The following is a 17020-nucleotide window of genomic DNA, read 5'->3' on the forward strand; positions in this document are numbered from 1 at the left end:
CTAAGTAAATTAGGCTAATTAGATCATTTCTGAGGGTACGTTTACACAACAATGTACTAAAAACGTAAAAAACATTATTTCTTTGTACAGATGACAAAATTATCGAAACTATCCCCATTCACACGGGTCTGTGAAACCCAGTGCACTGGCCGATGAGACCCAAACACCAAAACCAAAATTTGTATAATAGAAAGTTTTAATTTCATGTTTTAACACAGGCATCATGTCAAGATACTTAAAAATGAAGAAATCCTTTGTTTAAACCTTCATTTAAACTCACAGACACACTTGCACAGTCATTCTTTTGCAGACATACCTCAAGCTGCAGTGTATAAGAAAAATTAAGATATTAATGTACAGCAAATTTCTCCTCAAATCTAAGTGTTATAAATAAGGTCTGATGTTGTCATGATTGAGCCATTTCACAGGGAAATGTCACCACACAATGAGGACCGTGTCCTGGCTCCTGACCCTAACAGAAGCTAAAATACATATACCTGATCGCCTTTATTGACAAACCTATGGACAACAGTTTTATTACCATTAAACATTATTCTTAGCTATTGTGACTCTTATAACAAGAAAGGAAAAGTGACCCGGCCTCACCCGCCAACACATAATCACACATAAAACTCATTCACAAATACACTAGGTCCGTTTCTCAACGACTGCCACGTCTGAAGTCACTTCTACCTGGACAGAGATGTGATCCTGGAAAAACAACAAAAAAGACAAGTTAATCTAAAGGCCGGAACACACCAAGCCGACGGTCGGCCGTCGGGCAGTTTTTCTTCGTCGGCCGACTAAGTTTCCTCGGTGTGTTCTGCACCGTCGGCTGAAGTTGGTCCTCGTCGGCTTTGTTTCGGCCGATTCGAAATGTTGAATCGGCGTTGGACCTCGTCGGGCCGTCGGGCCATATGATCATTCTGATTGGCTGTTCAGCTAGCGAACCAGTGCATGAGAAAAGAAAAACGGAAGTGACGAAGCAAGTAAACGACGAAGTCAAGAGGGAACACACATTGTTTACCTTAGGTACGTGAAAGACATGGCTATCTGGAACGAGGCAAGTGAAGACGAATTGATCAACATGATCCAGGAAAGGCCGGGTTTGTATGACATTACGGAAAAATGTTATGTCAACCGTGTGCTGAAAGCTGAACTGTGGCGTGAGATCGAAAATAAACTCGTCATATCAGGTAAGATTTCCTTTTTGGCAATTGAGAAAGCTTGTTTGTAATTGTTCAATAGTCCATAGTAAAACTAATATAACCATTTTAGTGTTTTGTGTGTACCAAACTAAGTTTGTTTATGGAAACAGACAGTAATTAATATGTGCTGTGCTAGCATCTCATATTTCATAATAATATTAAAGTTAATCAAATTGTTAATAATATAATTAACAATACAGCAAAAAGTAACATTTGTTGGCATAACAAATACTCATTAAAGTGACAAAATAAGCAGCCATAACACTTAATGCTTACAAAATTTTACTTTGTCCCTCAGAAAAAGAGCTCAAGAAGCGGTGGGATTCATTGCGAACCCAATACATGCGTTATAAGAAACAAGGACCCTCAGGAAGTTCTGGAGCTCAGAAGACTGGCAGGCAGCAATGGATCCTGAACCGCCTGCAGTTTCTAGAGCCTCACACAAAAAGGAAGGAGAGCACTTCAAATCTAATGATCATGGTAAATAAACAAATATATTTATATTTATTTATTTATTTATTGTTTAATTTCAGAATAAAATAAACATTTTGCTTTTTGTAAGATGGCAAGTGCTTCTTTAAAAGAGTCTATTCACAAGTAACTCCGCATATTAAGTCAAGCCATTACATTAACTTGTCACATTTGTATCTTATGTTTTTTAAGGAACCTGCGGCTGATAGTGATTCCTGTTCACCCTCAGATGGTACCAACAGTGACACCTGGACTGGCACCCATGAAGACCCCAGCTTCAGTGATGCTGACCTACGGTCAAGTACACCCTTGGCTGAATCCACCATCTGTGGAACTGAGTCCACAGCCATGAGAAAGGACCATTTGCAAAGCTCCAACATAAAACCAAAGCCTCCAGGGAAGCGCAGGAAGATGCAAGACGAATCCTCCAGCGAGGAATCCACAAACTTGATGCGCACCATCGGCAAAACTCTGGAAAAGTTGGCATCACAGGAAAACACCAATGATGCCATCTCAGCTTACTGCAAAAATCTTGAACACAGAATGCGGAATTTGCCACCACATCTACTGCCACATTTCCAGCATGAGGTTGATAATTGCATTTTCAAATATTCAGTGGGCCACAACCATGCACTGGATGCATCTTCCAATCAGTATACACACTTGTAATTTTTTATGTAGCAAAATTGTAAACAGATATTGTAGCATTTAGTAAATATGTCACGCTTAGTTGTACGTTATATTAGAGTACTTATGCAAAGTTTATATTTCTGTACATTTTATTTATTTTAAATACCAACTGTTGATATTTTTCTGTAAATTACCTTAATGCTATTTTTGCACATTTGAAAATAAAACACTGACTTTGTGTAAAAGGTACTTCACTGTTCTTTATGTAAAAAAAAAATCACAAAACACAATGATGTAAAAATATAAACTTTATTTTGCAAATTCACACCATTGTTATAAAACATAAACCAAGGTCAAGGGGGAAAGAAACAAGTTTGCTACATGCTTATATTTTGCCCCACTGAAAGGGCACTGCACCGGTGTCCGAATTAAAGTACTGGCACAGTTTATCCCTGAGCTGTTTGGCGTGTGTTGTACTGTTGGTTGTGCGTGGCAGAGAGGCCTGCTGTAGGCCAGGGTCTTCTCTCCATCTTCCAGGGACAGTGTCATGATCTTGTTCTTCCTGGTCGATTCCTGCCATGTACACTTCACAGCACTCTTTGCGCAGAAAGTTGTGCAGAGCACAGCAAGACAAAACAATGTCCTCCACTTTGGCAGTGCTTTGAATATTAATGGTGGTTAGTAGGACGCGAAAACGATTTGCCAGGATGCCAAATGCATTTTCAACCACCCTTCGAGCTCGCGAAAGTCTGTAATTGAATATGCGTTGCTCTACAGACAGCTTGCGGTTCGGGTATGGCTTCATGAGGTATTCCTTTAAGGGGAATGCCTCATCAGCCACAATGCAGTAAGGGGCCAGCTGGTCTGATTCAGGAAGTGGTGCAGGTGCAGGAATGTTGGATGTTCTTTTCTCCAAGGCATCCTGCAATGAGCATCCCCCAAACACTCCACCATCTGAAATGCGCCCGTTGCAGCCCACATCAACATACAGAAATCTGTAGTTGCTGTCTACCAGTGCCATAAGCACTATTGAGAATGTATGCTTGTAGTTGAAGAATTTAGATCCAGATCCTGGAGGGGGACGAATGTTAATGTGCTTTCCATCCAGAGCACCCAGGCAATTTGGGAAATGCCACTGATTCTGGAATCCAACGGCTACTTGCTGCCACTCTTCCACTGTGTCTGGGCACTAAAAAACAATATAATTAAAAGAAATTAGTTTAACTCGTCAGACCATTAATAACTCAGTGATTTTGACATTCTTGAATTAACCCTGCAAAGCCCACTTCTGCAGAATTACAACATCACTTTCAAAAATTTAAAAAAAAATGCCTGCAAATGTTTTTTTCTCTCAAGATCACATTTACATAGTTAATGGGTTCTATTGTTCGTCCTCACAATGCTATTGGGTTGAAGAAGTGTTTATAGGTCAGCATTAGGCTCTTTATGGTTTGGAGTTTTGGTGGAGATGCCTGTTGCATTGTTCAGGGACAGGTATGAATGGTCTTGAATATGAACCTGTAAGTGCTCTGGGGGGATGAATGTGTTCTTTTAGTATGATAAGTAGAGAGCATAATAGGCCAGCCAGACTGTATTGTTTGAATGTAGTAGTGGAATTGTATTTGCATTGAAATTATAATTTGATGGATAATACTTAGATCTCTGCCCTCGACACATGGTCTACCATCCTGTCTATTCTTTCAGTTTATCTACTACAATATAAGACCCTAAAATTACCCTTATTAAAATGTAAAAAAACTGAAAAATCTTTAATTTCTACATCAGAGGCCTCCTAAAACAATATCTGAGAGATCAAAAAAATTGCTCATTTTTGGGCTAAAACAAAAAACATTAAACAGATACATGTATACCTTTAGGTATTTCTCTTTTAAGACTTGGTAGATTGCTGCACAGGTTTCAGGAACAAATTGCTGAATTGTGGACATTCCCACCCGGAATTGGTAAGAAAGGCTCTTGAAGCTTTCTCCTGCAAAGATTACAAACACATAACTCCACTATTAATTTTCCACACCTTTTACAGAGTCAAATCTAACACTTTTAATGCATTTGTACTACACTACATTAAAGCAAATATTTTTTTTATCAGTTATTAAAGACATTGTGCTACAAACAACCATAATAATGTTTTATACATTGTGTCTTTTTAAAGTAGGCTACAACTGGATACAAAATAATAAAATTCTTTTCACTTTTATAATGCTTCATAATACACCAAAATAAACACAACTGAAAAGGTGTTTTAATGAAATGTTCAAACAACGAATAACCTTACCTGTTGCCAAGAACCGTAGTGTAATCATCAGACGTTCCCCCACGGAGATACAATCCCGGTAGTTCGTGTTTGTTCTCTGTATGATTGGACTAATAAGTTCTTTTAACATGTGAAATTGAGTGGGAAAAAGCCGAGCGAAATTTTTAAAACCACAAGTTTCCTGTAACTCGAGCTCTCGACACAGGTTCGGGAAAGCACCTTGGGCCTGTCTCTGGAGTATCCATGGTTTCACCCATTTAGTGCGCTTTCTCCGTATTTTTCTCATCCGCTTCTTCTTTTCCTCTTCCACAAGCAAAAGACCAAGGGCTGACAAAGCCAGTGCCATTTGCAACGTGTCGGACATTTTTGAAATAACACGAATCCGTATGTGATGAGCGAGAACTGGTTTTTCATGCACCTTTGTTTATGTTTTGTATCCCTGTAGCTCTTCCGGTCTCCCTAGCAACGAACCATAGCAACGAACACAAACTACTGCCACCTGCTGGCATGGAAAGGCATTTCATCTCACGCAGGCGCAGAACGGACGTGCTATTTGGCCGTCGGCTGTCGAACGTCGGCTTGGTGTGTCAGGGCAACTTTGGACCCAGACGCTGCCGACGCCAGCCGACGCCAGCCGACCCCGCAGTCTGCTTTCGTCGCCACTAGTTCGTCGCCGTCGGCTTGGTGTGTTCCGGCCTTATATGAAAAGACCCAAATGACCTGATCTCTTTGTTTTTCTCTCATCTGATCACTTCTATCTTACACTAAACAAAAACCAAACATTTTAAAACAGCATGTCTTCAAGGAACACTTAATATTTGATATATTTGTGATTTTATTTTTGCAAAAGCTCATTTAGATTAAAAGTACATGCATGTATGTATTTTTCTAAGAGATAGATGGTAACTAAAATGATTCTTGATAGCTAGATAGACAGAGACACTTTTTAACTAATATACTGAGAATAATTGGAATCACAAATATAAACAGGCCATATATCTCAAATATATATGAGTCAGCCCTAATGTCTTCTTCATTTATATCCATTTTAAAACTTGAGCTCATGTTTCTGTGTCAAACTCACTGTAGCTTCTCCTGCAAGAGCTCAAGTCTCTGCCGGTCCACGTATCGAGAGAACAGCGACACTAGATTTGGAGGAGTGAACAGCGGTGACGAGAGCGCAGAGGACGGGACCTTCAAAAGCTCCCGGGTCACAGAGAACACCAACTCAGTCCTGGAAACAGAAAGAAATATAAAATTTCAGGTACAGAGCTCTACGCTTTTATTTCTTTTTAGGAGCACTTGTGACCTCACAAACTAATTATGATGAAATACTACAACACTTAACACTATTTGAAGAAAGCTTTAGAAATGATTAGCATCTATATACATTTAACTGGTTTAACAGACAGATGCTCACCAGCGGTTGTCATCCATGAGCTGACAGTTGGGATCCGAGCTCTGCATCCTCTCTCCTTCACTCAGAATCAGATACAGCAGCGTCACGCCAAACTGACAAACACAACATCACTGGTTTAGTTAGTCAAAAATGATGCACCATGCCATTATAAACAAATGAATTTGCCAGCGACACCTTGTTTTGCAGCACGAGGGGAAGCTGTCCTTCCCTGCCCTGTAGCTCCTGAAGGAGATCGGTGAGGGAGGTACTCGACATGGACTGGATTACTGATGTGACTGGCTCCACCAACCAACACAGAACCTAAGAGAGAAAACATGCAGGTGAGGAAATGTAAGCTAAAAGCACACTCCTTTTTCTCAGGGCTAATCTTGACCTCTAAGAGTGTTGCGTTCACAGCATTTGAAGGGTTTCTACATCTTATTCTCTTCACTAAGATAGTCTGTCACAACTAAGATGCGTCGTCTGTGATTATACCTGGTCTTGTTTGTCTTTCTTGGCCAGGGCTGGAAGGTTCCTGGCTATTCCCATGACAACAGCAGCCGCCTGTGGCTGTGGCAGGAAGGGGAGGAGTCTGGAGATGAGGCGTTTCCCCTTACGCACAGACATGATCATCAAGCACTGCTCATCGCTCACTCTGCAGAAGGATGGAGAGTAGGTCTGTTACGATCACAAAACTTCAGTAGTGATTTCACACAATTCTTGACTAAAGCAAAAACTACGCTGTTTAACACACTTGATTATTTAAAAATATTAGTATATTCTTTAATTACAACAATGTGATTTTTTTAAGTATTTCTCAATTAGGTAGACATTGTTTCACTTTTTGCTCTTTCAGAAAGTGTCCTTAAGTCAAAAGATCCTGGACTGGGCTTTGATTTGTTGAATCAAACAAGCGTGTGAAGGCTCTTCTGTGGCACTCACCGGTCGTCCCACTCTTTTTCTCGGAGGGAGTTGTAGAGCTGCAGCGTGTGGGTTTTATGCTGTTCTAGCAGGGCATCTCTTTGGTGCTCGGGGGTTTGCAAGAACTTCTTCTCAAAGTCTTGCACTTCTAGCAGTAGACTGTACATCTGCAGAACAAAATACACAGATGTTTAATAAACATACCAAGGCTACAAAAAGGCTTTATTTCTTTATTTACATGCCTACCTTCTCCACAGTGTAAAGGATTTGTCGTCTTTTATTCCACACTTGCTTCTCTCTTTTTTCCTGTAAAATGACAAAAATTACCAAGAAGAAAGAAACTGTGCCATTACCCAACATATACCTTTTAAATAACCCCTTTATTCATGAAGAAACAGGGGACCTGTTACCAAAAATACTAATTTATTGTTTTAATTAAACCCCTAAAGTTGCAAACATTTTTTGCTCAGTCCTGCTGACATAATATGATTATTGCACCAACTTAATATTGCGTGGTAATTTAAACTCAAATTTCTGCATTAATTGTTTTTGTTTGTTTGTTTTTTAAATGACAGGTCATTGTCTTGATAACTGGAAATTAGCCAGTGGATTTCTAGTTCGCAGCATGCTTCACATAGGACTGGATAAGGAGAATAAATGTTGAAAACAAGTTTGTTTAGTTTTTTGTTTAAGTGTTTAAATATTTCTCAGCAACTACATGCATTACATTTATCAAAACTGACTAAATATATTTACATTGTTATAAATAAAAATTCTATATTAAATAAATGCTGTTCTTTTGAGCTTTCTATTCATCAAAGAAAAATGAAAAAAAAAAAAAAAAAAAGTATCTTGGTTTGACATTTAAAATATTTTTTTGTGGTTACCATTGTGCTGGAGAGTACATACATGAAGGTAAACACTATTAACTCTATAAGCAATGACTGTGCTAATGCCAGTGTCAAGTAATATCTTACTTGTAGGGCTGGACGATATGGCCAAAATTTATATCACGATATAATTCTAAATTTCGGTCGATACGATATAATTCCGATATCGATATGAACTATATAATAGCCTCAGAAAAACTGCCAAGAACGGCCACAATGGATGTGTGTACCGCACTGAAACCGTGACCCTAAAAATAGGACTACTGTCAAATAAAAATATAGAAAATAAGAACAAACAATCAAACTACAAGCAACATCACAAATAAGTACAATAAAGCAAATATTCAAATAAAATAAACAGTGCTTTTCAGGTTTTTCATGTATGTAACAGTAGTTTTCAGGTACAGAAAATGGATAAAGTAATCAAATATAAAATAACACTGCATATTATCTTTACTGTATATAAGATGAATCATTATTGAAGTTACAAAAACTATTCAGTCAAGAGCAGTGAGTGATTTCTGTTATTTGATTTAACATTAAAAACAGGCAGCAGGAATAGTTTTTTTCCCTTTAAGACAACCAGTACATATACTGTTACACATGCGCTGTCTTTCTCGACTGTTATACGTTCACTTAAGACATAACTGACTATGTTTGCTAGGATACTCGCTAAGACGGGCATGTTGACATCATTTTTTGTATGAATTTGTCCGCTGAAGCGCAAGACTTGAAAGAGAACTCAGTATTTGCGCGCTGACTGGAATAAGCGTGTGCGCGCTTCGGATGAGCGCACACAAATCTTCTCACAGCGCGTGCGAGTTCTCTCTCTTTCGCGACTTGTTCTTGAAGGTTTAAATCAGCAAGGCTTAAATGAGTTAGTTTAAACACAGATAGCAATGTGTGCTGTTCAGGTCTCACCTTCGCTCGCGCGCTATCAACACCCGGTTGATGACGGCGTAAATGACTGGACATTACAGCAGACGGCACTCGCAGTTAACAGTTTACAAAGAGTTACTGTTTTGTCCACGCTTTTTGATTATCGTTGTTGTAACGTTTTGCGCATCCATTGACTGAAACATACATTATCTGAACTCTGTCTGTTTTCCACGTTGCTATTTTAAACAAACCATATTAACCAATAGATACGCTGATGGCAGCGTGTCTCTGTGGTGTACGTCATCACGCAAATAGCCAATCTTGTTCTGCTCTTTCTAACCGCTGCGCCTCAAGTCAGTGAGAAATGCTGTAATGTATATCGAAATACCGGAAATGTGTTTAAAAATCATATCACCGTTATCGAAAAGAATTATGTCGCGATATATATTGATATTGAATTATTGTCCAGCCCTACTTACTTGTTTATTAAAAATACATACCAAATAAGTTACATTAAGCATGTGCTATGATAGCTGTAGATATGAACTGAAATGGTTAAGATGAATTGGTTCCAGGGCTACAACAACTCAAGAAGTTGGAGCAACTTAATTTCTTTGAGCAATCAACTTAATGTATTTATGCTACAAAAAAATTGTTCCTATATGTAATTTCAGTCAAATTAATGCAAACTGTGTTTTTTTTTCTTTGTTGTTGAGCCAACACATTATTTTTGGAGTGTGTGGGTCCACTTAAAAGTAATAAAAAAAAAAAAAAAACATATCAAGAGAACAGCCTCTTTTTATAAAGAGTCCGTGTAAAAGAGGCGGGTGTTAGAGTTCTGACCTCATCATCACTGCGGGTGGTTACCACGGCATCAATCATTTTCCTTGGATTGTTGACACTGGAGACAGTGAGTTTTCCTAATGAGCCGGCAAACTGCACTGTGAACCAAACACAATCACACAGAGTATTAGACCATCTGAACTGATCATGTCTGGTTATAAATGCACAATTAAACTGCCAATAACAAAATATTAATTGTGGACCCTGGGTGAACTTGTGAAATTGTTAAGACAGATTTTTTTTTTTTATAAAAGGCCACAGAGAAGCGTATTGTTTTTACCTGGACGATAGGTGTGCTCCAGTTTGGCCACCTGAGGAGTGATGAGTTTGGTGGTGTGTTCCTTCCTGTTGTCTCTGTCCCGCTCCTGGCGCTTCTCCATTTTCTCATAATAATTCTGCAAAATAAAAGTCGTTAAGCATCATACAATGTTGCTGCTCAAATAAAAAAAAAACAACAACAGTTACAACAGTATTTGAAAATAATTTGATTGTAAAGTTTAGACAAACTTTGATGTTGGCTTGAGAAAGCCTAGTCTGAAAGTTTAAAATAGTTTAACAAGCTGTGACTTTTAAGAAGTTAAGATTGAAATAGTTTTAAAAGCTCTGAAGGGTAGATAAGATGCTAGGTGATTGCTAGAGAGTTGCTTGCATGTTTCAGGTAGATACATGTTAGTTGCATGTCCCATGCTACTTGCAAAATAACAAAGGGTTTCATTTGAAATGACATGTCAGTGTTTGTGCATATGGGTAAAAGAATGATTACCTGGTAATAGTAGTCATCCAAATACGGATCGGTGCTTTGAAGCTGCATCATTTGGATTCTTGCTACCCATTCCTTCTCTCTTTGAGTCATTAGATTGCTGTAAGGATCTCTGTTTTTCCTGTCTCCAACACCTCTCCCGCCAACGTGATCACTGAGCACATGAGAGACAGAAACATTTACATGGGGCATTTCAAATCGGTGCTTGATCCAGCGAAACAGCTGATGGTACCCACCCTGAGCCTCTGTTCTGCATCCTCTGGTTGAGCATCCTGCGGTGCTGTGGGTGCAGGTGGGTGGTGTTGTGTCGGATGGGTGCGTGGCCGAGAGGAGGCCCATGGGGACCCATTCTAGGACCAGACTGCCCAAAGAATGGCCTGAAACCCCCAACACCCCCCTGTAATAATGGAGGAGCTGGACCACGCTGGAACTGACCAACCTGAAGAGCATAGCACATAAAAAGAGATTCTGTCAGGTTTCTACATATACTACAAACGATACATATTATCACTGTCAACTATGTATTAAGGTCTTATCTTACAGCACTTTATATCAAGTCTAGAAATTCTCTTATTTATTATACATTCAAGAATAAAATTTGTTAAATTAAATTCTTGAAGATTCACTCACCTGAGAGTTGAGCAGTTGGGCTCTCTGTATCTGAGACAAAACAGGACCAACACCAGCAGGGAATGGAGGATGAGACAACGGCGAGTTCTGAAAGAGCAGAAGAAACACTGTCATTTCAACACTGTTCAAAACCATTCAAAACAGATATGAAATCATATTTTTTAACTTGCTAAAGCAAGTCAGACATTAGATGTCCTCTCTACTCCAGGTTGAGCAAATAGGCATCAAACTGTATTATAGCACCACCATCAGGTGGTTTGAGTTGACATTGTGAACTGATCTGGGACTCACAGCGATGCTGAGCAGGTTGTTGGGGGACAGACGCTCAGGGAAGGGAGGAGGGTAGCGCAGTGGCACGGAGGCTCTCACGTGAACGGCTGAAGGGTGATTATTCTAAAAACAAAAACAAACACCTTCAATTTGAAATCTTTTGCATCACTAATAAATATTAAATGCATAAACATCAACATTCCTTGGGTTAATTGATTAAAATAATAATTTAGTGAATAATCTGACATTTTCAAGCATGTTTACTTTATGCATTAAATCATTTTAATCTAATGCAACTGTCGCTTCATCAAAATGATGGCCCTCGGACTGGAAAAAAACAACAACAAAAAAAACACTACTGTTCATAAGTTTGGTGTCTAAGATTTTTTTTTTTTTTTTAAAGTCTCTTCTGATGACCAAGACTTCATTTATTTTATCAAAAATACAGTAAAAACAGTAATATTGTGAAATATCACATTTTTAAATTAACCGTTTTATACTTGAATGTGTTTTACAATGCAATTTATTCCTGTGATCAAAGTTGAATTTTCAGCATCATTACTCCAGTCTTCAGTGTCACATGATCCTTCAGAAATCATTCTAATATGATGATTTGATGCTCACAAAACATTTCTGATCATTATCAATGTTGATATTTTTTTTTGTGCAAACCATGATACTTTTTTTTCATTTTTCTTTGATGAATAGAAAGCTCAAAAGAACAGCATTTATTTAATATAGAATTGAATATGTAAATATATTTAGACAGTTTTGATCAATTTAATGCATCTAGTTGCTGAGAAATAATAAAAAAAAAACACCCCCCAAAATTGTGAACAGTAATAAAATATACAATACAATATATGCTTGGGCAGGATGTCAGGATGTTACCTGCTGGTTGAGGACTTGACTCATGGGCTGTTTCGGAGGCGTTCCAATAGGTACAGCTCGTACAGGTGGACTACCAATCACAGGTGAGGAGGAGCGAGGGGGCGGAACCCTTTCGGACAAATCTCGCCCTTCTTCTCTGCTGAGTGTGGGAGGCCGATTTGGAAGCCCGACCTCTTTGATAATGGACATAAGTGTTTTGTCCTGAGTAGTGAATCAAGAAGATTAGAAGAGCAGAACTGAAAGACTTTATAGTAAACTTGAAGAAGTCTTTTTATATACAAGTGCTTTACCTCTTTTTGATTGACTAGTCCAGCGTTAACAGGACCGAAGCCCATACTGTTCTCCCAAATACTGTGAGAGTTTATCTATGAGAGAAAATATTAAAACAAAGAAATATTACTATTAAAAAAAAAAAAAAATTGAGTAATAAAGGAAAAACGAACAAAAAAAAGCAAAACTCAAAAAAAAAAAAATAATAATAATAAAATCGCTCAGACATTGAAAACACACAAAAGAACAGTTCACTTTGAAACATGCAGTGATTTATATTTAATTAAATCAAAGTCTTAGCTGTTTGATAATCACAAGAAACCTGCTACATTTCACACCTTGATGCCATTTTCACGTATGTGATTTACAAACACATTTACACATTTTCACAAACCTGTGAAAGAGGAGCCGGCCCTCTGTGCAGGAGATGCTGGTGATGTTGGTAGCTCCTCATCAGAGACTGTCCAGATAATGCCGAGGGATGAGGAGCCTGACTGGACAGCTTCGGAGGAAAGTGAGATCTGTCCGAGCTGGCAGTGCCCACTCCAGCAATAGCAGGATCCGAGCCCAAGATGAGACGAGTCAATGACTCCGCCAGGTCACCGCCAGCCCGCTCATCTATGTCAGGGTAAAGCCGGGAGGAAGAGGAAGGTGGCGGGAGAGCCGAAGGGTTGGCATTGCTGCCAGCAGGAGGGAGGTCACCGGAGGAGGCATCGGCCGCTCCCGGCGGCCCATCTCGAACGAGCTCGTCAAGCTCTGCCAGGCGGGCGTGCTCCTCCTGCCAATCATCATCTAGAGATAAAAATACATTTTAATGAGGTGATGTTACCATCTGATGTCAATGTCATTTAGATGGAGTTGAAACCTGTAATGCTAATATTTGAAATAATCTATATATATTTAAAAAAAAACATCATTTTGTTTTTTTATACAGAACAGAGTATTAGACCTTTAGTCAAAATATAAAAGAAAATCTTAAAAATAAAAATTGCATATGTTTGTTAAGTGTTATATTTTACACATCTGGCTTTTATGGCTCATATACTATGATACAGGAGAATATGAAGCTGATATTCCTCAAAACATCACAATATTATTCATAAGCCCAAACTGAGCAGAAACATGCAATTCAGTGCCGTTCCTGATATTTGCCTATAATTTAATTTGCTTTAAGCTTCTAATTTAAATCAATGAGATCTTTATAACAGTACAGCAGATTATTTACAATACAGTTCACAAGTTTGGGGATCAGTAAGCTTTTTCTTTCTTTTTTTTTTTTTTTTAAATTAACTGAAACATCTAAAAACACTTAAATCCCTTTACTGCGCATGTGTAAAACATACTAAAAGCTCACGAGATGATGCAGGGAGAGCAGATATAATAAAGTTCACATGCTATTCTTCTGGCATGATCATTTTATTAGCATATGATCACAAAACTCACTGTTGCCTATGGGTACGATATGCATCACATGACTAAACGTGTGTCATCGTTTTCAAATACCTCCGTTTTCAACATTCACACTACAACGTGAAAGCGGCGTTTTCAAATTTATCCACTTTTTGGAGAGCGTTTTCAAAAAGCTCAGACCTCCTTGACAAAAACGCTGTCTCAGTGTGGACGGTAAGCCAAAACGGAGAGAAAAATATGTTTTTTCAAACGAAAACAGTGTGGACAAGGCCTAACTGATCAAAAAAGACAGTAAATGATTGTACAATGATTCCGATTTCAAATAAATGCTGTTATTTTGAACTACGTTCATCAAAGAATCCTAAAAATAATAGATTGCAGTTTCCACAAAAATCTGAAGCAGCACAACTGTTTTCAACTTAAGATGAAATGATTCTAATCATCATATCAGAATGCTTTCTGAAGGATCATGTGACACTGAAGACTGGAGAAATGATGCTGAAAATTCAGCTTTGATCACAGGAATAAATTACATTTTACAGTATATTTAGTTAGAAAACAGTTATTTTAAATTGTAATAATATTTCACAATTTTGCTGTTTTTATACAAGAAAGAGAAAACATTATGCATCTTACCAACCTCAAACTTTTGAACAGTAGTGCATAAAATGCTTATAAATATCAGTTGTTACTCTATATCTCCAAACAATACGTCTTAGAAAGATGCTTATTTTTAAATTTTTATTTTTATAATCAATTCTCTGTAGTTGTAATCGTGGGGGTAAAACATAAGATGCAACGCAATACAATGATGATTGAGAGATGAACAAATAAACAACTCCCCAAAAGCCTGAAGGATCATATTTGATACATTATAACATTTTTTTTTCTACAAAATTATCCTAAATTAACCCAAGTTGCTTCCGTCCAATAAACTATTGAAGTTACTAACAAAATAAAAGACATTCTTCTGCTACTTTATTAAAATCATTAAAGAATTCGCAGCAAAAAGACACATGAACCACAACCTGAAATATGAAAGTGGACATATTTATAATGATACTAAAATGCCTTTTACTTGCTAAAAAGTATAAACTATCAATTAGATGGCAGTAGGTCTTTAGTAGATCGGGTATGACAAGCAAGGCTTTGATTATGTTGGTAATTTAGAGGCCTTAGAAAGTCCTTTATCAAATACTATACGTTAGGCTTTAAAAGGTAAATTCATAATTCCAGGTGTAAGATTTGCAGACAAATTTACCGATTGCCCCTGCTCCGAAAGTGTCATCATTGAACTGGTCAATTTCATCTTCTTCCTCTACCAACCCTTCCTCCTCCTCCAGGGTGCAGTCATCGTCAAAAGACTAGAAAAATCAGAAACAATATAGGGTAAATTTGCAACAAGTCAGAAAAGTATTGGGATCTATGGAGGTGGAAAACACAGTGGTCTCAGGGAAAGATGCTGTTGTATCCACATGCACAGTTATAATACAGTACTTGTGCTCACCTCAAACCAACATGTTCATTGTTAGAGTGTATTAATATCATAAAAAGATGCATCACGTATTAGAAATGCGTAAACTTATACACGGGTTATGTAAACTGGTTAGCGCAGTAACACCTGATTGTCACAGAACACTGAAGATAATCAGAAATCTTGCAGAAACGCTTTTGCCCTGATAAAATCATGCTCACAGTCGTTAAATAAATTCAAAATGCTTGGAAAATGAAAGCTAAGTTACCCCAGTGCGTTAACATTGCTCCTGTTAGTTGACGTACTAGCGCGGCCTCGCTAACATGCTAACAAGGCCAAAGGTTTAATATCACACATCTGGGCGACACTGAACGCAAAAAGGCGGGTATATGCTAAGGACACTTGGCTGTTATAGATTCCATGAAGCCTTTACATGTTATTCAATATCATCACCAGAGAAATTTAACGGTTGGACCTCACAAACAATTTTAGCACGCTAACTGTAGTGACGAAAAACAAAGCAGCAATTTCCCATCAAAATCTGAGTAGAAATATTCTAAACAGCACTTTTCACATTGCTTTTCTGTGAACAGAGGCATTTCGACGCACACTAAATAAAGAAAAGACAGATTTACCTGAAAACGGAACATGTATCTGTGTTTTAAAAAATGATCTCGTTTAATTCTGCTGCGCGAGACGCCGCGCGCGCTTGACACGGCACAAGATTCCTCACGCGCGAGCTTAAAGAGATGGCACGCGGCATGAGTGAAGTAAAATCACAATATTATTCTGTTTTAGTAGACATAATATTGTTATTCATTTTCTATGACAAAAAAATCCAGTTTTGTGTTTCGTTTATGATATTGAAAATTGATTTAAAATTATGATAGACATTCCATAAGGAAAGGAATCCTGTTCACATCCCATAGGATTTTACTGGGTATTTGAAATATGTCATGATATGAATTATGGATTAAGAATGAGAAAGTTAAGAAAATATTTATAATAATGGTATTCTTCAAAACATTTTTGCAGTTTTTGTCATAGCTGTAAAACAAGCGACCACACTGACATGAAATTATCTCAACAAATGCTAAAAGTGACTTCAATTAATCTTTTTTAAAAATTATTATTGGCAATAACAGTGTAAACATTCAGTACAATACAATGTTTGAGACAGAAATTACGTTTTTTCCCATTTTTTTTGTATAAATGGACAGTCTCAAAAGATATGATTTGTTTGTGCAGATGGATTTTTTTTTTTTTGCAACAAGATTTACAAGAAATACAACATTGACCACACTGACAAAAGAATGAAATTAACTCAACAAATGCTAAAAGTGACTTCAATTAATCTTTTTTTAAATTATTATTGGCAATAAGGGTGTAAATATTCAATGTGTAGCCAATGCTTGAGACAGAAATTAGAAAGGTCTCTATATTAGAATGGAATTGGGCAAGAAATGGTAAAAGACACTCCTTCACTTTTGATGTAATAAAGTTGGAAAAACCAAACGTTCATAAACAGATGAACAAACATCTTTGCATTTTTTTTGTATAAATGGACAATTTTTTTTTTTTTTTTTTTTTGCAATAAGATTTACAAGAAATACAACATTTACAAGGATAAAGGCAAGTTAGACAACAAACAAAATGTTCTTTCTAAGAAGGTTACAAAACATGAAATTCTTAAAGGCCTGCTGAAGTGTCTTGGAACGAGCATTATTCAATGTGTTGACGTAATTTCAACTGAAACAGGAAGACAGGGCGGGACATATCAAACAGCCCCGCCCCTTTTTTAA

General features: G+C 37.6%; 2 protein-coding genes across 3 annotated transcripts; one reads left to right on the forward strand and one right to left on the reverse strand.

The window, feature by feature from the left end:
• Positions 1–212: 212 nt before the first annotated feature.
• Positions 213–15961, reverse strand: patl1 (PAT1 homolog 1, processing body mRNA decay factor). Of its 2 annotated transcripts, none has more exons than XM_067403088.1 (18): positions 15854–15961; positions 15006–15108; positions 12729–13126; positions 12355–12429; positions 12065–12265; positions 11195–11296; positions 10904–10990; positions 10510–10712; positions 10277–10427; positions 9794–9908; positions 9514–9611; positions 7148–7207; positions 6923–7068; positions 6476–6635; positions 6176–6301; positions 6002–6093; positions 5666–5815; positions 213–711 (listed from the first exon to the last, which is right to left on the reverse strand). In XM_067403088.1, exons 1-18 carry the CDS (start codon positions 15866–15868, stop codon positions 690–692), a joined length of 2304 nt encoding a protein of 767 aa, XP_067259189.1. In that variant the 5' UTR covers positions 15869–15961; the 3' UTR covers positions 213–689. The 2 variants fall into 2 exon arrangements, with proteins under 2 accessions (XP_067259189.1, XP_067259188.1); XM_067403087.1 differs by lacking the exon at positions 213–711 and adding an exon at positions 4181–4296.
• On the forward strand, positions 1516–2651 carry LOC137031451 (uncharacterized). Its single transcript, XM_067402390.1, has 2 exons — positions 1516–1688; positions 1872–2651. Exons 1-2 carry the CDS (start codon positions 1551–1553, stop codon positions 2346–2348), a joined length of 615 nt encoding a protein of 204 aa, XP_067258491.1. The 5' UTR covers positions 1516–1550; the 3' UTR covers positions 2349–2651.
• Positions 15962–17020: the final 1059 nt, after the last annotated feature.

Source organism: Chanodichthys erythropterus, chromosome 12, assembly GCF_024489055.1.
Source record: "Chanodichthys erythropterus isolate Z2021 chromosome 12, ASM2448905v1, whole genome shotgun sequence".
Lineage (NCBI taxonomy): Eukaryota > Metazoa > Chordata > Actinopteri > Cypriniformes > Xenocyprididae > Chanodichthys > Chanodichthys erythropterus.

Bases quoted from the DNA above. Each gene is read 5' to 3' on its own strand.
- LOC137031451 (XM_067402390.1), top strand. From the start codon at position 1,551: ATGCGTTATAAGAAACAAGGACCCTCAGGAAGTTCTGGAGCTCAGAAG. The intron at 1,689-1,871 runs GTAAATAAACAA...ATGTTTTTTAAG, and splicing joins CTTCAAATCTAATGATCATG to GAACCTGCGGCTGATAGTGA.
- patl1 (XM_067403087.1), bottom strand. The intron at 7,069-7,147 runs GTAGGCATGTAA...TTTGTTCTGCAG, and splicing joins TCCTTTACACTGTGGAGAAG to ATGTACAGTCTACTGCTAGA. The intron at 6,094-6,175 runs GTGTCGCTGGCA...TGTGTTTGTCAG, and splicing joins CCCTCGTGCTGCAAAACAAG to TTTGGCGTGACGCTGCTGTA.